The sequence below is a fragment of the Thalia democratica genome, chromosome 5 (assembly GCF_965202585.1).
Source record: "Thalia democratica chromosome 5, ktThaDemo2.hap1.1, whole genome shotgun sequence".
Lineage (NCBI taxonomy): Eukaryota > Metazoa > Chordata > Thaliacea > Salpida > Salpidae > Thalia > Thalia democratica.
This window is the reverse complement of record NC_139169.1, coordinates 43,143,865-43,167,106: the sequence shown is the minus strand read 5'-3', so window position 1 is coordinate 43,167,106 and position 23,242 is coordinate 43,143,865. Positions and strand designations below refer to the sequence as shown.

The window sequence follows — 23,242 nt, the reverse complement described above, 5'->3', positions numbered from 1 at the left end:
TCAGCAAATTCAAGATATATTTATTTAAAAAAATATATGAATGTAATGTCTAAATTCTAAACTGTATTTCCAATTGTCTTAACAAGTTTAAGTTTTAATAAATCAGTTTTGTTTGTTTAAAGTAGCGTTCATATACAATACGAACATTTTCTACTAAAAACCCTAAAAACTGCGCTATTGTAACCCCAAAGTTTTGCAAGCAATGTTTATTTTCAAACAGAAAATTCTTGTGTTGAAAACTGCAGCCAGCATGGAACATGCGTTGAAGGAAAGTGCAAGTGTAGCAGAGGGTGGTCTGGGTTGGGCTGTCAGAACAAAAAGTGCCACCCGAAGTGCAAGCACAATGGAAACTGTCTGGAAGACGGAACTTGCTCGTGCAAGGTCGGCTGGAATGGCAAACTCTGCAGCTTCAGTAAGTAAAAAAAATACTTGTAGATTTTTTTTTCTAATAACCTATGTATTTACATTTGCTCAATGTATCCAGTCTTGTTAAGTGTTTGAATATTTATTCAAAAATAATCACAAGAAAACTTTGTTGATGTCACTAGCAAGCTTAAAAAATAAATAACAAACAAAACTTCCAAGAATGAATAGTTGACACGCAGCTCGGAACGTTCATAACCTTAACCTTTTAAATTCACGCGCTAATCCAGTGAATATACGCTTAGTTAAATTAATCTTCTGCAAATATCGGCCCACAAATTCTGCGTGCCTTTGAACGAAACGACGCAGTTTACTATTATGAAATACTGCTTTACGTGTTTTAACGCTTTCAAAACGGTAAAAGTAAAATTACTTAAGCTGATAAGTCGCAAAGTTTCGAGCCACATTTAGGCGTTATAAGTCTCAGAAAAATTATGAAGGCCAAAATCGATAATTTTTCAGCCAAAAGTGCAGGAAAACATTATTTTTGTTAGAAAAAAGTAAAGTCTGAGCCGTCACGATGGTATAGATTAGATGTCAAGTAGTATTCAGTTTTAGAAAATGTAATAAGTGATAGTGATAGGTTTGTATAAGCTGAAATGAAATATAACACGACTGGTAAAGCCGCCTAATACTTAATACCACAACTGTAAACACCGCAAATCTATTTATTTTTTCTTAAAAAATCGTCAGTTATAAACCTTGTTACTTAAAAAACAGTTTTTATTTAAACACTAACACACTATTTAAGTTCACTAGGTATAGAACTAGATACAAAGTTTTCAAGGTTAAAAAAGTACATAGTTAAGATTGATCGTTGGTATATTATTTGAACAATGTTTACAGCTGGCAACCTGTTTAACATGAAAAAAAGTTTACAAAACAAAAATATCTTGTTAAAGGAAGTTATACTTAAAGGCATTAAAAGTTTAATAAAGACTAATACTTAAAAGTTTAAAACTACTATTACAGCTTATACTAAGTTTAATGATTTAGTTATTTTTTTCTCATCATCACCTACTGATGTTTACATGAAAGCTGTTTTAAACAACTTTTCAATACTTTGTGTACTTAAGAATCATTTTCTCCTAATGATTTTTTTCAAATTTAAAATTACTTTAATTACGTCCTAAGACTACAATTAAAAGTGGGATGGTGGCTGTCAATCAAGAGAGAGCGTGTAATCAAACGTGACAACAACAAAAAGATTATTCAAATATTTAGTCGCAAAACACCAACTATCACCCAGCTTCGCCCGCAATGCAAATCAATTACAAAGGAAAATGTTTGTTTAAACACCCCATTACCGCATCAAAATTTCATTATACGCCCACCACTTAACCTGCGAGCTCATCAAAAGTTACTTTCAACCGTCAAACTATTTGTGATTAAAAATCAAAAGCTCTTGAGTAGATAAAGTCATTTTTATTTTTTAAAATTTTGAAAATAAGCTCACACTAGCAACAAGAAGCTAAAAACTAATATCAGTTTAAATAACTGTTTATACTAAAATACTTAGATTAAGTTTTAATAAACTTGGATTTTTATATTAGTATTAGCTCAAAGTTTGTTTTAGTCTTTTTTCAGCTGTTAATTAATTATATAACTTAGACTATGCTACAATGTTTTTATTAGACTTTAAACAAATGATTATCTCAACAAAAATCAATACGATTACTTCATTACCAACGCTGTGAGACTTAATTAAAACTTTCTAAGAGCATTTATTTGACAAGCTTCAACAAAAAAGTGTTTTGAATCAAAATTACGCATTCAGAATCAAATAAATACTGTCAAATTTACAAAAAGCTAACCTTATGCATTTAATTTTTCATTAAGCTTTGATAAGTGGCGCCGTCTTGACTCTTAGAATCAGTTTAGAATTTAAATTTAAAATCTAGAAAAAGTAAATTACTTTGCTTAAAACTCTTACTATCTTTTCAGACGGGTGTCCGAACAACTGCTCGGGATTCGGCGTTTGTGAGATTGACGACATCACGATGACGTGGCAGTGCAAATGTAGGCAAGGGAGGAAGGGCAGAGGTTGTGAACAGAAGATGGAGGCCAGTTGCAGCGACGCACGAGACAACGATAATGGTTACTATTAGTACTTGATGTTTACACACGTAGTATGTTATCTTCGTTGATAGGTGTTTAAACTAAAACCGAAATAAATTTTTAAGCAAATGTGGAACAAGACCTTTACAATGAGTTATATTTTATTATAGCAATTTAAATGACATTATGTATGAAAGTTAAAAATCAAAGATTATTTGCTTAAACTTAAGAGTACAATCATTAATAAAGTCAAAACTACACTAACTAACATGTATATTTCTTACTATGACAAAAATTACTGGTAGGAGACACAAGAAACCTATTACAATCATATTTTGCTTCAATTTAGACATTTTATGCTAAACAATGTTTTACTTATTATCATTTTTATTCAGATGGTTTAGTTGACTGTCAAGACCCAGACTGCTGTTTAAAAGACGCGTGCATTAACAGTCGTCAGTGCTCCTCTGGGGTGGACCCTAAAGTTCTTGCTGGCAGGAGGCCCATACCTTTGGTGTCAACATCACCGTTTAGTAAAAGAATTGACTTTCTCATACGCGAGCAAAACAAAAACAACCCGCGAAGCAGCATTGACAAGCCACAGTATGAGTAAGTTGATTTCAGCTAGTGCATTGTAGATAGATAAACTGTTTGTTTTGAAATGCATAAGTAGACTGCTTCGTAAAATAGCTGTTCCAAAAACTTTATTAAAATAGCCAGTGTGGCTGATTGCGCTCATATAAAGATAGTACAAAGAGACACCATAAGAGTTAAATTAGCAAGCAGAGGTCATTATTTATTGATAATAAGCCTGCTTCTTATAAATTCTTTCCTCAAACGAAGTTCACCCTACGCAAGTAAAGCCAGAAAGGAATTATCTTCTTATCCCATTCGAATGTCAAGACTGATGCGGTTGGCTTTTAAACCTCTGCTTGCTATGAAGTGACCAATTTCAAAGAACGAGGCTTAAGTATTTAAAAAGAACACTTTGAGTTGAAACGTGTTTTTAATAACTTATAGCTTGTTTTTTTTATAATTTAAAACTGCATGCCTGATGAAATTTTAAACTGAAGCTTTGATCCAAGTAACAAGGAAAAAAGATATTTCATTTGTTTTTATTAATTAATTTTAAACAGAAAACTTAGTGTTGTGCGAGGTCAATTAGTTTCAGACGATGATGAATCGCCACTAGTCGGAGCTGTTGTGCAAGTAGTCGGGGCTTCGGGTTTTATGACTAAAACAAAACTTAACGGATGGTTAGTAAATACTATATGGCAATATTTACATGAATTTTGTTTAAAGTTCTTTGAAATATTATTTAGTTAAAATTTAAGGTCATTTTTAGAAATATGAATTTAAAAAAAATTTATGTATTAACATATTCATATTTTTTTCTAATACTTACTACAAATTTAGGTTCGACTTGGTAGTGGTTGGTGGGTCAGCAGTTTCATTGGAAATAACAAGACAATCGTTTACGCAAACAATCACTTCCCCGGTGTTTGTCAGCAAGAACAAGTTTGTTGTTTTAGCAACGACAAGGCTGCTGCAACAAAAGCCATTAAACTACTACACGACGGCCAGCTTGAGCAACATAAAGGCTGATTCAAAGCTGTCAGATTGCAAACAAAGAACTGACAAGTTGAAGCTTCCTCAGCCTCAAGTTGTGCTCACGAGCGTCAACTCTTGGACCAGCGGAGGAGATTCAAGCAACTATATACCAGAAACTCAGGTAAACTTTGTTAATGTAGAAAAAGTTTTTTATCTTTAAATACTCAAAAAAATAAATTCTTCCTTGTTTTAACTTAAATATTTGTATCTAAATTATCTTGTGTCATAAAAAAAATATGTAAAAAACTAACTCTTAGTTTAACTCTGAAAACAATTTTATAAAGTTTCCGTGTTTGCTGAAGTATACTTATTTTACATAGACCGTTCGAGAAGAATTTAAGTTTCCTACAATGGCTGGAGTTTCTTTAGTATACCTTAGTAGCAGAACTTTTGGTTACAAAAACGTACTAAAACTGTCTCTGATAAGTGACAGTGAAGTTCCACTTGTGGATGTAGTTGATGAGATTAGAGTTCAGATTATAGTCGAAGGTGCCGTGCATGAGGAAACATTAGAAGTTGTTTCGAGTCTAAACTACACTTTCACCTGGGATGGTTTGGATGCGTACAACCAAAAAGTATTTGGTGTTGTTCCAGTTGAAGGTAAGATTTTTAGTTGTTTAAATGCTTTTAAAAAATTTTTAAATGTTTTTCTTATGGTTATCCGTAAGCAGTTTTACGATAATTATAGTATATATGTATATTTTTTACAGCTCGTGTTGGATACGTAGTGTCAGTTTGCGACGACAAAAGCCAACAAGTTGTTTGGAAAAGCCAGGTGTCGGAAATCCAAGGATTCCACGTGTACACTACAAACAACATGCACTATCGCAACAAAGTGGCGCCATTCGACCTTTGGTCTCTCAACCTTCAGCATAGGTACTTCCCCGAAAGAAAAACCTTGTACATGGGTGACGGGGGAGAGGTTTCGTTCAAAAAGCAGCCACGAATAGTGGAGACCGTTGCTGGAAACGGAGATCAAGAATTGGACGTAACTACTCATCTAAACGGTAAAGACGTACTAGATTTTGAATATAATTATTCTTTTTAATATTAGATCAATTTTTAATTTAAATATACTTTGTAATTCTTTAATTTCTAAATACAAAATTAACTTATGAATGAAGAAAAAAATTCATATTTAAAATACCTTAGCTTACTTACAAATTCAAATTCAATTTATTTGAAATATTTTAATTAAAAAAATTAAAACAGATCTAAAATATTTGAAATAATTTTATTACTTCTTTAAATAAAACAATTGAAAATTTGTATTAAACATGCAGCTGTAGTAAAAAACTTAAGTTGTACAGTTTATCAAAAGTCAAGTTCAGTTCAAAATTTATTTTTATGGTACTTAAGTTATCTTGTAAATACAAGTTATTAAAGTAAAACGGAAAAACAGCTACTTTTTATACCTGTTTCAACTTTAAACGACCGGCAATAAAATAAAAACATTTACCTGCCTTGTTATAGTTGTCACATTTGTTTTACTTAAACTTTTTTTGAACTTATTAATGGCGGTGCTTATAAAAACAAATAAATCTTAATGTATTTATTATTGTTAACAATTTTTGCACATAAAACCTGTAGGTGTTATAAGTTGTATTTACATATTAACACAATAAAATCTTTTAATTGTTTACAAGCGTGTTCTAAAACCACAAGCTAATAACTCATAGTGTCTGAACAAGGTTAAGTTTAAAATTTATTTATAAAGTTATAAATTAACTTAACAGTTTTTAAGGATTGTAATCTTTTCTTTGTAGTGTTCTTCATGTTAAAAACAAGTCAGCATGATTGTTAAATTAAACTCTAAAAGAAATGATGCATTTTATTTATCAATATTTTATTTACAGGACAAAACGCTAGCTTGTCAAAACTATTTTCTCCAATGACGCTAGCAAGCGATAAAAAAGGAAACATATATGTAGGAGATTACAAGTTTATCAAAAAAATTGACAAAGACGGAAACATATTTTCACTCTACGAATTGGTCGACCACGAAAAAGTTAGACAACTTTTCAACTTTTCAATTTTTTTTAAAGTTTTTAGTGTATATAAGTCGACTAAGATATATGTTATTGGTATGTGTCTAAAAAGTTAGATTTTTTATTGCTGTAAAGTAGCGTTGCTAGTTCTTTTTTTTTTAGTTTTATTGTAGTAAAAATGAGTACTAATACAAACTTACCTTAACTTTATCAAATTAGATCCTTTCAAAAAAACTTTACGAAAACTTTCACCGACAAAAGTTGCCTTTGACCTTGATATTGTTTTGATAAACAAACTCACTGAACTTTTATTTAACTGCAGTATTATTTGGCTGCAAGTGCCAATGGTGATGTGTACTTCACACTGACTAGGAGCAAAAGGATTTTCAAACTGAAATCAAGCGACCTTCAACTGAATACCATTAGACATTGGAATAAACAATCTGTTCGAAACAATTACATTGTTGTTGCTGGAACTGGGGAAAACTGTTTCAGCAATGAGAAAGGTGAGCTTACCTGTGAATAACAAATAATATTGTTAGATAATTTTTGTAAACTAAACTGAACTTCAGTTTTGAAGTAACAAAAACACAGTTGGTTAAATGAGTTTAAACATAAAAAATGTTTTTTAAAAGAGTTTTTAATAATTGCAGTAAACTATGCTTTATTTAAACACATACATGTTTTTGTATAGCTTTTGTTTAGCTTAAAGCTTATTAAAACTGTAGTGATGTTGTTTTAACCTTGTACTTCCTAACATGTTATAAAACATCAACTCAAGCAGTTAAAAACAGATTTTAATGACTTTTGATGTTTGCCTTTGTTTTCCAGTAAATAGTAATTTACAATAAATTGTTAAGTATTTTTATCAAGTCTAGTTTAACTGTCGTTAGATAACTGTGGGAACGGTAATTCAGCAATACAAGCTAAATTAACTGCACCAAAGGGAATAACAGTCGATTTGAAGGGAAGATTGTATTTTGTTGATGGTAACACAATTAGGACAATCGATCCTGAAACCGGTATAATTGGTCATTTTGCCGGTAGCCAAAGCATTTACGGCACCAGGCCACTTCCATGCGAGGGTTCAATAACATTAGATCAGGTAAAAACTATATTAAAAATGTTCAAGCTAAACTATAACATATAAAATTTAAAACTTTAGTTTTTTTATAGCTTTTACTTCTGACATAATCAATTTCAGTTAAAAGTTTTATAAGCCTGATTGGTAAAAGTGTACATAACATCTGCAGTTAATGAATGATCATTTACTTGTCTATTATTTTTGATAGGTAAACAGTTCCTAAATTTTTAAAATGTTTTAATAAAATTTAAAATCTTACAACGTACTACATGAATCCAAAGTCTGTTGTGTTATAAATTGTTATTAAAAAAAAAAACTATCTTTATGTATAGCTGTATTAAAGTATACTTTTAAACAGCTCGAGCTAATATTCCCCTCTGCGCTGACGTACAGTTCACTTGAAGACGCCTTGTACTTGCTGGATAATGACGTAATAATAAAGATTGACATACGTCACAGTCAAGCGTCATTAGTAGTCGGCGTTCCCATCCAATGCGGCCACCTGGCCTCGAATTTTTTTACAACTGAAGACAATCAAAACGTCGACAGGTCAGCAATTAAAACTTGAAGCGTCCGGTTTGTTAAGCCTTGCAAAAGTTAAACAATAAAAACAAAGAATTTATTGACTGTTGAGCTACTTTATTTTTATTGTGAATCTTTCGAACATGAAATTAGTTGTTTTTTTTTTACAATAGGCTTTTACTGAAACATTAGTGCGTTTTTTCTTGCTTTATGTGAAAGCTACAAGTAAAACAAATAAAGGTTTGCTTGATTAGGGCTACCTTCAACTTTATTGGATTAAAACCCTGTTTTAATCTCCTTGTTGCGTTTTGTTGCATTCATTTTGTCTCTTTTCATTTAAATTGAAGAAAACTGTTTACAAAAGTTTTCGAGGTGCAAAAGCAATTTAAGCAATTATTCAATGTTTGCTTAACGCAATGTACTTTTACTTGAGCACAATATAATTGATACTTAAAAGCTCTGCACAATCGCTACATGTTTGCTCACAAAACACCGCTTGGTCTTTAGCAAGTTTAAAAACTAAATGCGCGACAAAGTAATTGACAGCGGGAAGCAAATTGATTTTTAATCACTCGCATTTGTTGACAGGAAAGCGAAGGAAACTCGATTGGTGGCTCCTACCGACGTATCGGTCTCTCACGTCGACGGGGCTCTGTACATCACTGAGAGCGACCGACACCAGGTCGAACAAGTGTTAAGATACGACGTTTTCAGGTGACTTTATTCAGAATTAGTGAGAAATCTTTTTTTTTATGACTAATTGTGTGCTTTTGTTAATTAAAAATATGTTTCAAAATTGTTTTAAAACCGACCTAGAGTAAAAAAGTGCTTTGTTTACAATTTTGATAAATTTCTGGACAGTATTTCTAGTATGTGAATCGTATATTTATTATTCTGATAGTTAGTTATCTGAATTATAGTAAAATTACATTTATTTAAACTTGTTCCGGAAATAAAGCACACAAAAATGTTTTGTTATGCTTATAGTTTTAAGTAATAATTTATAAGCTATAACTTTATCTTATAATTTAATTGTTGCGTTTTTCTATCACGATTCAAATTTGATAATAAAGTAACCTTTACACACAAATGAAATATCCGTTTAGCAATAGGTATCTCCTAATTTACTAAAAGTGCTTGAAGAAACTCATTTATCTTTTCAAAAGTAAACAATTGAGATTTTTTTCGAAAACTGTCCATAAAATCGACTTCAAACGCAAAGCAAATTTGATGTAAACAAAATTTTAATATATCAACAGCGGCAAAGTAACCACAATAGCAGGAAAGTTTTCAAATTGCGATTGTGCATCTATCGATTGCGACTGTTTCTATGGTGACGATAATTTTGCCCACAATGCTCAATTTACTGGTTTGTCAAGCGTGACGGTTGCTGTGGATACCGACGCAGTGTTTGTATGTGATCAACGGAACTTCAGAATCCGAAAAGTAAGTAAAGCTTGTACACAGGTATACTATTTTTGTTTGAAAAAAATTAATGCCAGTTAATCGGAAACTAATTCATAAACTAAAATATATTTCTTTATATTTATCTACTATTTTTTTAGATACTTTAAAAAACATTATGGACTTTTGTTATTTAGGTTTATCAACCAGACTTTGTAATGACTTCTAAAAACCAGTACCAAGTTTCGAATCCCGACAATAACGAGCTTTACGTGTTCGACTCTTCAGGCTACGAACACAAGGAAACCAGAAACCTGATCACTGGAACTATTATGTACAAGTTTCTTTATGACACATACAAAAACCTCGTTTCAATCACCGACCAGTTTAACAACAGACTAACATTTGAGTCAACTTCTGACTATAGTACACAGGTTTGCTTAAATTTTAAATAACACAAATGTAAATTAAGTAAGGTAACATATACTTTTTAGCTTGATTAAAAAAAAAACTTTTGTAAATAAATTTATGAAATACAATAACATGCATTTTCAAGTATCATATAGTATTTTATAAAAAAATGTGATACTATACTTTACCAAAAGTAGTAGTGATGATTAGCTTACACTTTTATTTTTTATTATTCAAATACATTAAAATTTTTCACCTTAGATTGATAACTTACTACATTTAATTTTACTTTGTACAAACTGATATTACTCTTTAATTATGCAACTAAATTGTTATGTGATATTGACTAAACTATTTCGCAATTGAGTAAAAAGTTGTTATTGAAATTTTATAAAATTAATGAAAGCTAAACAGAGCGAAAACAGGATAAAACTTTAAGGTTTGGCATAAAAATGATTTAATAAATAAACTAGTTTAAAGTTCGATTTTTTTTGCCAGCCGTAATAAAAGTAGTTCTCACTATGCAAAAATTTAAGCGTAGAAAATCATTCTAAGTTTGAATACAAGTACGGTATTAGTTCATATATATAGGTTGTATACCATTTATGCATTTCAGTTTTTTTAGTAATATTTTTATTACTTTTGACCAAAAAACTATAAAACTTTAAATTCATTATAAACGTTATTAAATTTTTACTTATATACGGTTACAGTAAAGCAGTTATTTAAAAGTGATATAAAGAATTGTTATTTAATACGTTGTAAGTACCTAAGTTTAGATAACAAAATAATATTTTTTTCCAAAAACTAAACTTTATATTTTTTCTTTTACACCTTTTATTTTAGCTACAAATTCAATCTAGATTAAGAAGTTGCCTAACAGGTTTAATGTGGTTACACTTCAACAGATTACACTCCCGAATCGGCAGTACTTGGACATCACGAAAAATTCAGACGGGTATTTATCTGAAATTCGGAGCAGTGTGTTCGGCGGCTCACTGATGGATGCCAACTACAACGATGACGTACTGCTCACCAGTTTGGTGAGAAACGGCATTTCTCAAACTTACTATGAGTATGAACCGAGCGGTAGATTGACCACTATGACGTCTGCTTCTGGTGTCATGACGTCACTGAGTGTGATTAAGTCGAACACAGACGAGTTTGTTGTGAAAATAGTGACTGCGTCGCCCATGATTGGACCAGACCCTGCTGGTTTTGTCCACACGACCGAAATTTTAACACAACCTGGATTTATTTGCGATTTGGTTAAAAAGAGATCCGAAACAGGTACATACAAAATTTTAAGTAGCTCATTATAAAGTATTTAAAACTATATTTTTATACAACTAACTTAGGTTACTTAAACCAGTGCTTCTGAACCTTTTTCTACAGGCGGAACCCTTTTCCAAAGTTCAACTTTTCCGCGGAACCCCTAATTTAATTTTACATATAATGTTTGATATAATATTTCCTGCCAAAAACCAAAAAAATAATCAGTAAAAAACGATTTTTTTTGCAAAACTATATCATTGTTAGAAATCATACCAATTGTATTAGAATTAAGTCGAGTAAAACTCAAAGTGCGCCAGAGGCAATAGGTATTTCATGACCCTATAATAATTAAACAAAAACAAACATGATTAATCGCAACGTCATAAAATCTTTTTTTGCATAATACAAAGAAAATGAGAGTTACAAACAATAAGGAAATGAACATGAACCTAATTTAAATCACAGATTAATGTAATAAACAGGTAAGATGCCTAACGAAAAATAAAAAAAAAACATTTAGTGCGAAACTTGAACTTGTCTTTTAGCAACAAGCATGTCAATGCGCGGCTGGATTTTGGATAGACTGAGACGGAGACAAGCATTTATGGTTGGAGTCAGCATACAGTTCCTTTGCTTCGTTTTAATGTTTGTTACATGCCAAAAACCGGACTCGCAAAAATAAGTGGTGATAAATGGTAAAAGAAATTTAACTGCACGCTTTGCTAAGACGGGGTACTCTGAAATTGCACATATCCTAAAATCTAAAAGCTCCTTCCCTTTTAAACTCAATTTTAAGTTGCTATCTTCAGATAGTTACAGCCATTCGTTTTCTGTTTAAGACCTGGCCACAACTTTTAAAAATTAGAGTATCATTTTCTATTATGTAAGTCTAAAAAAACTATTTTATATTCAATTTCTGTAAAAATTTTATAGGCCTGGCCAGATTTTTTTTTAAATTATAGTAGCATTTCTTAAGTAAAAAAAAAGCTTTTATACATATTAAATTTTAAATCAAGCTAATAGACATATTTTAAACATTTTCACAGCATTTGAAACAATATAATAAACCAGAAATAAGTTTCTGATAAGATTTTTTACTTATTTTTATTGTGTAAACATTTAGAATTTGTTTTGATTGCTCCTACATTGTTTACTTTAGTGATAATACCAGTGTTTTCATGACTTCACTAAAAATAGAAATTCAAAAAATTTGCAAAAATTTGCGCAACCAGGACACCTATTAATAATGAATACCCATTAAAAGTCCTACCGCTAGATACACACTAAGCAGATGAATGTATGCTATAATTATGAATGTTTGCCATTTCATGTGTTACATTTTTTTTGAAGTTTTACGATTTAAGTTTTTTGTTTCTTTCAAATTCCTTTTTTAAATTTCGAAAGGCTTCGCGGAACCCTAGGGTTCCGCGGAACCCCATTTCAGAAGCACTGACTTAAACGTTTGTCACTATCATATATTACTAAAAAGGTAGTTGATTTAATAAGACAATTTTTAAGAATTTATAGTTTTTACTGAGAAGTTAAGAAATAATTCTATCATAGATATTCTTTACAATATTAATGAAAACTTTTAATTAATTAATAACATCTACAAATAGGGACTACAACAAGTTTCAAAAGATGCAGCGACGACTCAATAAAAGTCATGTACTCCGATGGAAGCACAGTTTCTATGCAAACAAAGCCGTTGCCTAGTAACCAAATTTCAAAATATCCCTCCAAACCTTTTCTTTCCACAAGAAAAGCAGAAATGGCCGGAGGAGAGTTTCCGGTTGTCAATGAAGTAGAGTGGAGAAAGCTAAGTTCCGGAAAGAAAACTTATCCGGGAGTTGATGATGTCACAATGGAGAGGAAAATGAGAGTCAACGGGAGAAACATGCTTTCTTTAGACTACTCGAGAAAAACTATGGTTGAGCAAGTTTATGACGACCACGCACAGTTAAAGATTAATATTAAGGTGAGTATTTTGTTCTATGACGTCTTAAGTTACGTCTTAGTAATATTTCGTCTATAATTGTTTGGTTAACAAAAATTTTGAAGTTAAAACAAATAACAAATACATAAAGCATACTGTACTAACATTTTAAGTGTTTTGTCCGAACCCTTCAGTTAATTTTTATTAATGTTAACTTTTTTTTTTATCTTAGATTTTGTTAAAGTACATGTATGATTGTATTTACAAAATGTTTCTTCTACAGTACAATGAGCTAGGGCAGCCCACTAAGTGGTCAAATTCTCAATTAGATGGCGACGTAAGTGTTGAGTACACAAAATCAAGTTTGGCAGTTGACGGTGGTTTGATAAAAAGCTGGAAGCACGACAAAATGTTGGAAAGGTACACTTATGAGAACGAGAACGGTAACAAAGATGTGGTTGTTGAAAATATTCAGTTTTCTGACGGTTCTAGGTGGCAAGTTCGATATGACAAAAGCGATGACGTGAGTGTAAAATTTTCTTTTTACATTTATAAAAAAAAATTATAAAAGCTAAACGCTTTATAAAAGTAAGCAAACAATAATGTACTTAACTTTAAAAAAGTAATATAATAAAAGCTAAGATCTGAAGGTAATTTGTTTTCAAGGTTATTATGCTAAGTAGAAATACGGACAACTCAAACTCTAAGTCGGTTTACTTGTTTAAATTCGATGAAAGTATGAACTTCAAACAAGTCATGTTACCCTCAAGAAACACTTATAAAAAGAAGCTGTTCAAGGGAATCGGTTTTGTCAGAAACAGAATTGACTACAACTCGGAAGCTCTTGTCGAAATCGACAAAGACGATCTTGGAAATATCTTGTCCATTTACTATCCAGGAGAAGGTAAAAACTACATAAATTAAAAGAAAAACTTAAGAAAAAATTGCTATTTTTTTTACAAATACAATACGTGTGAGAAATTCCTACACGATCGTTTGTTTTTGTGATCAAAACTTTAGGATGATCTTTTAACACTTACGCAGCTTAAAGTGTTTACAAAATTAACAAAGCTGCTACAAAGTTTTATCTAATGATTTTTAGAGTAAACTTGTTTGCATACAAATACGTGTGTGCACTAACAACTAAAAATTACATTATAACAGATGGCAGTAGAAAAGTCATCTACCAATACAACTCTCAGTCGAACGGTAAGAAGCTAACGAGAGTATTGCACGACCAAAATGTGGTCGACATTAGACGCAACACGGAAAACAGCGAAATTGAATGCATTCAGAACAACGCGTCAACCATAAACTACCATCGCAACGGGTTGAAACTGGTTAAGCAGCAGCTCGTTTCTACTGGTAACACCGAAGCTGCCTTCTTTTACTTCTACGATTCTTACCTGAGGATCACGTCTGTGAAGGTGAGAATTTTAAATTCAGTGCAAGGCTTCTTGTTTGGAATAAATATTTATAAGTTAAAATTATTTCTTAAAGAAACTGCACTAAAAATAGTTTCACAGTTAAAAGTAAAAATTAATACTTTTTTCTTTGAAAACTTGTATTTTTCACCTTTCCAAACATTATTTGTGTAAAAATTAATTTGTCAAACAATTTATTAAATGCATGAGTTTTTAAATAATATTAACTTACTTCATAGTTGTGCTGCAGTTCTTTCTCTAAAACTTTTATTCGTTATAATTTTTTGTTTCTTTTGATCTATTCCATTTTGTTCAGTAGCTTCTTTTTAATGTTAATTTGAATAATTTATTGTTTTTCAAGTAGCTAAACTTACAGTTTTCTTTTTTGTTTTTCACTTTCTTCCCCGTCATATTAAATTTTAAAGGTTTAAATACACTTACAGATACAAAGCTTTAATTTGAGGTTGCATTCAAAACACTAAGGTGACGGTTGTTTTAAAAGCAAGAAAATTCACGTCTTAAATTGTTTATGCTTGTTTAGATTATTCACTTAGTTTTCCCTTTGCATAAATATTTTATACTTTTTTTGCTTCACAATGTAACACCCAAGCTTAGCGACTTGTGTCAGACTTCATACATTTTTAAATCTTTTCGCTCTAAAGTTTATGTTTATAAAAATTTAATGAAAAATTTCACGCTGAAATGCATATTGCATGCGAATGTTTATAGTTTTACTTTATCACATTTTTGAGTGTAGACGTAGCTATTTGTTTAAACACGCTAAGAAATTTTTTGATCTTTGAAACTGCTGGCGCTTAAAAAAGAGATTTATGAAGTAGTACAATAGTACAAATATCAACTATTTGAATTCAGTTTCAAATTATTTTTCTGTATTTCAAGAAAGTCTTAAACACCAACAATTCAAAAATACTGCTAAATTTTTTTGTCAAAGTATTCTATTCTATAACCAACCACTGTTTGCAGGCTGAAATAAACTCAGTAGAGCTGCCAGAGTCAAAGTACACCTATGACAAAATATCTGGCAAGCTCACTTCAGTCAGAAAGTTCCAGATATTCGAGCAAGGGGCGACAGACTACAGCATCGGTCATTCTGCCGTGCAAACATCAAAAACATTCGACGAAAGCGGAAAATTGCAAGAAATTTCTCTTTACTTTGAAGAGTAAGTTTTAATTAAATTTCAACGAGTAGTTTAAAACTATAACGAGTACTTGTGATTTAACAGGTGCAAAATCAAAAACTAAAACACTATATTTACACAAAAAAAAGCTATTTTATTAATTAAAAAAAAAATTGACTAGAAAATTTAGTATGTAATAGTCTTATTGATTAATAACGATGCTAATGATTTCAAACTTTCGATTATTTTTTTTTATAAAGAAATATACAATACAATTTTTATCAACGTTTTTTCTGTAACATATATTCAGCATTGTGACACTGTACATATTTTTTCAGCGAGGCAATATTAGAAATGAGTATTGGATATTCTCAAACTTCCAACCAAGTGATCTCGAAGCAGCTGATAACGGGAGGAGAAAGACACATGATCAACTACTTGTGGGAGGAGGACAAATTGAAGAGGTGCACTCACGTGATCCAGCACCAATCAACCACGACCAGCTTCAAATGGGACATGAACTACGACGGAGACGGAAAACTGACCAGTTTGTCGAAGAACGGCGTCAATTCTTACCTGAACTACGATCAAAATGACAGGTTTAATCACGTTCTGATTTTTTTATATATGATCACCTTTTTTTTTTATGTTGCAAGTGTAAATAGAAAAATATTTATAACAATTTTTCTAAAATGTAGTCAACTCAAAAACATATCAATTATTCTTATTAGATAAAAACGAAATTATTTATATCAGACTGCAACTTCTCGGTGGCGATAAGTACAAATTTGACAAAGACGGAATTATGAAGCAAAAAGTTTCAATACAACTAGAGTACAATTCATTAAGGCAGCTCGTGAAGGCAGTAGACACCAATAAGAAACTAACAGTAAGTTATTTTTCAACATATTACTTTTTCATATCGGAAAAGTTAATATTAAAACCTCAAATCACAAAAAGGTTAAGTTTTAATCAATATATAACCTTTTTATACATATAATATGTAAAAATATCATACTTTTGAATAATTAATTGTGAACTATTAACTTAAAATTATACAGATTAATCTTTATAAAAATAACTAATGCGTTGTTTAAACTGATTGTTCTACTAACTATCTTCAAAATAATTGTCAACAGAATATTTTTTAAGTGTATTAGGTCTTAAAAAAGTTATTAAATTTCAATTAAAAACAGATCGAATATGGTTATGATGGTTTAGGAAGGATGGTTAGCAGAACTGCTAAGTCTTTGAACAACTACGCTGCGAACTCCAATGATAATGTAGTGTTTATTTATTCTGACATAAAAAACCCACTGAGAGTTACACATTACTTCTTCGAAAAAGAAGGTACGTTTTAAGAAAAATGATGGTTTTTTGAAACCGGCTTTTAGTGTGTTAAAAGAGAAAAAATATTAATACTTAGTGAAAGTAAAGTTTTACCTTTTTATAAATTACTACTGTATCTTAGCTTAATTATTTTTAACATTTTTATGGCATAAGTTATAAGTTTAGTTTCGAGTAAGCTGCACATATATTGGAAAACTATTTAGTTTTTGGTTGCATGCTTAAGAGTATTAAGAAAAGAACATAATTATTTTTTATTTTACAATACTTTATATCATAATATATTTTTGTTTGCAGATGCAATTTACACAGTCAACTACGATCGAGAAGGGTCAATTTTTGCAATTCAGAGTAACAACTATGAAGACATTGCTGTCGTTTCTGACCACATTGGTACACCACTAGTGCTTTTTAAAGACTACAATTTAATCAAGTCAATTAGGTAAGAAAACCGAAAAAAATATTACACTGATTTACTTTTAAAGTTTTAAACTATTAAACCGGTGCTTGATATAATTTTGGTTTTCATAATGTTTGTGTTTTGTTACACGCTTATTAGAAACTATATAATTAATTTTTGTATAATCTAAGTATTTTATCAAGTTAATAATAAGTATTTTTTACTTATTCTCACAAAGTTGTTAAAATTTAAACTTATGACCTAATAGATATCATCTTTTATTGAATTTTAAAAATTTTTCAACAGCTACACACCTTTCGGAGAAGTATACCAAGACTCGAACCCCGACTTCTACTTCCCGTTTGGTTACCGCGGAGGCATAAGGGACCCGGACACAGGCCTGACCCACTTCAACCACATTTCGGCGATCAGACAAGACAAGATGCTGCAGCCGGAAGCAATTCGCTACGACGACTTGCAAGTGGAAAGTCTATTTTTCTCTCACGCAGTCGATTATGACGGAAAAGTGGGGCAGACGACGACCGCCGATTTCGATTGGATGACGTCATCGGGCAAATTGGAAGTCTTTCCGTTTTACCCGTACCAAGTAGCTCGTCCCGCGTCGCGGAACGAGCCGAACTACCATTTGATAAGAACGAGGAACTGGCTTGAGAAGCTTGGTTTCAAGCTCAACAACGTGGTTCCTGACATCACCTCTGACACAAACAAGGTTTGCAATTGAGAACGTTTTTTAATGATGTTTAAAATTTTATGTTTATAAAAAAACTTTTTTTCTAATTGATCTTTTACTTTTTGAGGTTTTTGAAAAATTGAACAACTAGCTTTAATATTTTTTATCTTAAGTAAAAAAATAATTTTTAAGTCAAATAAGTTTAAAGCGTATATGTCATTTGACATGAAATAAAATATAAGTAAATATTGTTTTTTTTGTTAGTTTTCAAAAATTGTTTTTATTAAACAAATTAACGTTATAACCGCATTAATAATCATAAAACCTGTAACAGTGAATATTATTTTTTAGCTGTTTTAACTAAATTGAATAAAAAAATCACAGCAAGAACAGTGCAGTGTGGAAAGGCAATTGAGTCATCATTTGGAAGCTTATATAAAAAGTAATTTGCAAATTTGTGAGCCGGTTTCCAGTCCACTCATAAGCAAATATCAACAAGTTAAAGAACAACCTAACTACGGTTCGTAGATCAATTCTTTGAAATAAATATTTTTTTTACACTTGTATGTTAAGTATAAATAGTTTTAGTATTATTACTTTTTGACTAATATGTTTTTACAATCGTTTTAAAGTACGTTTAAGTTTTATAACCATTCTGTTATTTGATGTCTAATAAAGACTCGAGTATTCGTATCATACAAACTAAAGTTTAACTTAAAAAAATATTATATACTTTGTTTTAATCTTGTTTTATTCTTCAAGTATAAAAGACAGTATTAGTTGCTTATGAGCCTAGTTAATTATCAAGAGTTGCTTATATTACATGTTTTTATAGTAATAAATACTTTATAATAATTTTTGAAATAATTATAGAGTCTTCACTGTTCATCGATGGATTGACAATTTCGTTTGATGAAAATCAAAAAGTCATCACCCATCTTACCTACAACGTAATAGAAGAAGCTAAAAGAATAGGGAAAGTGCTAGACGAGTGTAAGCCGCTTCTGATGGTTGGCAGAAACTACTACAAGCCCAAACAAAGCTTAAATTTCGACCAGAAGGAAAAAATTCACTTGTACAAACATTACTCGCATTTCAACAAGGATGTGCAAACTTTAAGGCTGGCCCAAGGCTCAGTAAACTCGGCCGAAAACGGCATCCAAACTAGTTTGCGCGACAACAAAGTCAGCATAAAAACAGCCAACGCCTTAGTGACAATTTCGTACGTCACTTTTGGTGGCAACCCTCATAGTCAGAACTCAATAGAATTTAACACAATAGACACTGAATATAACAAGCTCGATAAAACGTAACATAATATAAATGATTTCAATAAAGTTTTAGGCATAATTTTTTTGACTCAACTTGAATACAACTGGCTTGTGTTTTTTAGTACTGCTTATACTTTTAGAATCCAACATTTAACTATTTCAATTGATCAGTTTTAATGAGGTTACGTTTTTCTACTTGTTGTCTTTTTAACGCATCTAAGATCACTGTGTTTTAAAAGCAGCGTGATCTTGTTTTTTTTTATGTGCATTTTCGCTTAGTCTCTTTTATGCTTTTTATATTTTTTATAGTATTTAAATGTAGAAAAAATATTATTAATTTAAATATACAAAGTAGTAGATTAGTACAACTTTTTTATCTTGCGAGTTAAAATTCAACTACAATTCAAATTGGTGCCTTATAATTTTTATATGTAGGAAATATAACTATTTCAATGAAAATTTATCACGTACATTAAATTAATTTTTGATAATTTTTTTAATTTAGTTTAATTAATTAATTGACTTAAATTACATTGCGAAACAAAGTAATAACTAAAAAAAGGTAAAAAAAAACATATATTTTTTTAAAGAAATACAATCTTTAAATTCAATCATACAAAATGATTTTGAAAATATTTTTAGCGTAAATTGTCAAACTATTTCTTGCATTTTTTCGCTGCTTTTATCATCATTCTTATTATATTATTGAATTGTTTGTGTTTTTCAAGTGCATTACAATCATAATATATTTCATAAATATAGAAAAAAAAAGTTTTGTTGTTTTATTGTAATTGATTTTCTCTGTTTAAGTACAATTATTTATATTAGAAAAAAAATAAGTCGTGTTCGTACAAAACATTTCTAATTTTTATTGTATAGTCTAAAATATATTCAAAAAGAAGAAAGTAAGATAATAATTTTGAAACTGGTGTGTAAACTTTTAGTAGCGAAAGCTGTTTAAGAAAATACTTTTTTAGACTCTATGTAAGCTTATTTTATTAAAATATTTTTTTAATTTTTTTGAATTTTTAAAATTTTTATAACACTAAAAAAGTAATCAAAAGTTTTATAATCAAAATATGTCTTAAAAACTTAATCAAGTAGTAATAGTAAGTAATTATATTCAAAAAAAATCGATAAGTAATAAACAAAACTTATAATCTTTTATTTACTCGTAAACTGTAAAAAGTTACACTATAAATAAAAATTTAAGTTATGGTATACTTCACGCTTATTTATCTAGTAATTTAGTAGAGAGTATTTTTTATCTAATAAAGTTTGTTGTGTAAGCTCATTAGTAGTATATGTTCAAGTTTTGGAATCAGTTTAGGAAGAACTTGAAACAAAATTGAGTTTTTAAACCACTAAAAGCACTTTTTCTCATTATAAAATGCTTTTTAGTCACTTGAACGACAGTCTGGAATGATTTTATCGATCTTTGGATTTTGGAGAAGTTGTTTACAATGTCAAGTACACTTTTTTTTCAATTAGCATCAAGCGTATAGAAAAGATTTCCGTCTAAAAATAATTATATTTGATACTGATAACTTCTTTAAACTATTAAGATTTTTTTTGCCACATACTGTTTTTATTAAGGGCTAAAGGTTTTCATTTTAGACCTAAGTTCTAGTAGTTGAAAGTTCATTACACTTTATTTATTTTGCTCTGACTAGTAGAAAGAATCGAAAGGTAAATTTAATAATTAAGCATAAGTACAGGTATAAGTTGACTGAAATACTTACAAAAAATAAATCTATTTCAAATTATAGATCTTAAAAAGCAAATTGTTTTTACAGCTTTATTAGTTTAAACTAGTAAAATAAAATTTAACTGAAAAGCTTAACAATGCTGAAAATTATTTAACATATTTTTGTCATGCAATAAAATATTTATTTATTTTCTAAATACGTCCATGAGAATTCCTTATACGAACAATTAATAACTGAACAGTGAAATAAGAGTGGACTAGATTAGAGTTTTGCATTGTATGGGTTTTGAGAAACTAGCAGAGGGGATTAGACCCTACAAAGCAGTAAGGGCTAGGCAAATTACATTTTAATCTCTTGTGTCTGGGAAATATTTGTTTGTGAAAGTACACGTTCACTTGTGGGCACATACCAATTTATTCAAAAGCATATACAAAACAACTTCTAAATGTTTTGTTGTTTTGTAAAACATTTTGTGTTATTTATAACTTTTTTTTTACTGTAGATCTTATTTTCATTCAGAAGGAAAATTTTGTACTACTAATCTTATTCGTTATCTGAATTGAAGTTTTCAAACTAACATATAGAAACTTAAAGTATATTAAACAAATAGGTTGTTCTAGTACGTAGAAGTTTTGATTGACTTTTAAACCTGTTAAAAATCATTAAAAAGAAAATATAAGAATTATAATTTAAAATCAGCTATTAGTAGACTTTTTTAAGATTAAAGCTTCGGTATATATGAAAACTTTTTGTATTAAATTGTATATTTATATTTTTACAGTTTTTATAAATAAGATTTAAAGTATTTAGTTTAGATTAATATTTTTCATGAGTGTTTTCATAATATGAAAAAGTATTTAATTTACAAAAGATTGTGAACAAATAAAAATTCAACTATAAGTTTAAAGTACTTTGAAAATTTTATTGTTATTAAAATACTTAAAAAACTAATAACTTAAAGTAGATTATAATTTCTAACCAATTTTTTTTATTTAATAGCATATTTTATAAAGTTTAAACAGTTTTTATAAGCCAAACAATTCTTTTTAAATTTAATTAACAGTCAATTACATTTAAATTAGTTGCAATAAAAAGTGTTAATGAGCTTATCAAGACTAAGTAAACAAAATGTTGTTTTTGTTAAATTTATATCAAAACAAGACTTTGAGAATATTTTTCAGCTAAAGTAATTATTCCGTTAATTTCTGCAGAAAATAAACAGAAAAACATAAAAAGTTATAATGTTCTTAAAAACTTTTATACACTATTAAAATCAAGTAGATGTTTTATTTTCACGGGTCAAATTGCTTTAATCTTTCCATTTTCGCAAAACTCTTATATTTATTTGAAATTAGTACAAGCCTTTTTAGTCTACAATGGACATATACGCTTGTTTAAGTTAATAGGGTTTTCGCTAAAGTAGCCAACATTTTGAGTCATTACTTGCGGTGTGGAACGGATTAAAACCGAATTTTTGATGCGTTTAACTTAAAAGCTTTGCTTTTCTTTTCAATTTTAAAAACATATGTTTTCGTTATTTCAAGTCGATTTCATTGGGCAAAGCTTCAAATGCGAAGATAAAAGTGCTGAGAGACAAAATACCGTGTCTAGGTGCAAAGTAGACCAGTGGCCATGATAAAACCGGACAATAGGTAACTCTACTAAGCCGTATATAAAAGAATCAATTTAAAGTTTTTTACAAGTCCTTGCAACTAAGTTGATTACAATTTATAAAAAAACTAGCTAACATATAGAAAAAAGTTATAAAGTTTCTTCGATAAATAAAACCTAAGTTTTTTAAAGAAAAAAATAAAAAATTCAAAGTAAAAATTATTTAAGATACCTGTTTACACTTTAATAGACACTTTTTATAATTAAATAATAAATCAAAGCTTCAATACGTTAACAAATTATTTTCTGTTCATTATATCAACCAATTATCATACAGAAACTTGTTTTACCTGAAAAATAAAATAAAGTAAACAAATTTATAGTTTTTGTAGTTGTACTTTTTACTTGTTTTGTAGAGACAACTTATTTTTCTTATCTTAGTATCTTCAGTTAAAAAAGCCGGTACAAATGTTTAGTTAATTATTTATTTATTAGAATAAGTTTAAGTACAAAGCTGTTTTAGCAATAGACAAAAAAGTGTTTACTACAAGTAACTTTTTAAGTTGATGTAGCTTTAACTAAATAATGTTTTTTTGTATAAACCTGATATTTCGTTTGTAGTAAATAATTTATTTAATTTTTTTAAGGAAAACTAGCATTATTTTAGTTTTGAAATGTATTGAAGTTTTTATTCATCACTTAAGTTTTTATATACAAGTCTCAACTAAAAAAAGAGTTTGATATTTAAAATAATTAGCTTAATTAAGAAAATACAATGAAATTATTTATAATAGTTTTCTTCTTAATGCTTTAGCTCGTATTAAAACTACTTTTGTTATCTAAATAGTTTACAAACATATTTTAGATAATTCTAACAAATTTTTATACGTTAAACTTTATATATTCAGTTAATTAACCAACATTTTTTACCAAAGCTG

At 29.6% G+C, this 23,242-nt stretch overlaps 1 protein-coding gene across 1 annotated transcript in view; it reads left to right on the top strand.

Moving 5' to 3' along the window:
- The window catches only part of LOC145837242 (teneurin-3-like), a 32,465-nt gene extending 13,016 nt beyond the window's left edge, over positions 1 to 19,449 (top strand). The window contains exons 12-38 of the mRNA XM_082945035.1: positions 221 to 412; positions 2,368 to 2,520; positions 2,877 to 3,090; positions 3,618 to 3,737; positions 3,898 to 4,213; positions 4,413 to 4,692; positions 4,803 to 5,099; positions 5,949 to 6,100; positions 6,403 to 6,586; positions 6,974 to 7,185; positions 7,523 to 7,713; positions 8,275 to 8,400; positions 8,946 to 9,132; positions 9,288 to 9,524; positions 10,410 to 10,791; positions 12,396 to 12,754; positions 12,996 to 13,235; positions 13,379 to 13,616; positions 13,877 to 14,139; positions 15,121 to 15,317; positions 15,614 to 15,874; positions 16,032 to 16,164; positions 16,472 to 16,625; positions 16,920 to 17,064; positions 17,329 to 17,752; positions 18,098 to 18,233; positions 18,587 to 19,449. Of these exons, the coding sequence (XP_082801161.1) occupies positions 221 to 412; positions 2,368 to 2,520; positions 2,877 to 3,090; positions 3,618 to 3,737; positions 3,898 to 4,213; positions 4,413 to 4,692; positions 4,803 to 5,099; positions 5,949 to 6,100; positions 6,403 to 6,586; positions 6,974 to 7,185; positions 7,523 to 7,713; positions 8,275 to 8,400; positions 8,946 to 9,132; positions 9,288 to 9,524; positions 10,410 to 10,791; positions 12,396 to 12,754; positions 12,996 to 13,235; positions 13,379 to 13,616; positions 13,877 to 14,139; positions 15,121 to 15,317; positions 15,614 to 15,874; positions 16,032 to 16,164; positions 16,472 to 16,625; positions 16,920 to 17,064; positions 17,329 to 17,752; positions 18,098 to 18,233; positions 18,587 to 19,026 (6,233 nt within the window). The 3' untranslated portion in view covers positions 19,027 to 19,449. The remainder of the gene's footprint in view (positions 1 to 220; positions 413 to 2,367; positions 2,521 to 2,876; positions 3,091 to 3,617; positions 3,738 to 3,897; positions 4,214 to 4,412; positions 4,693 to 4,802; positions 5,100 to 5,948; positions 6,101 to 6,402; positions 6,587 to 6,973; positions 7,186 to 7,522; positions 7,714 to 8,274; positions 8,401 to 8,945; positions 9,133 to 9,287; positions 9,525 to 10,409; positions 10,792 to 12,395; positions 12,755 to 12,995; positions 13,236 to 13,378; positions 13,617 to 13,876; positions 14,140 to 15,120; positions 15,318 to 15,613; positions 15,875 to 16,031; positions 16,165 to 16,471; positions 16,626 to 16,919; positions 17,065 to 17,328; positions 17,753 to 18,097; positions 18,234 to 18,586) is intronic.
- Positions 19,450 to 23,242: the final 3,793 nt, after the last annotated feature.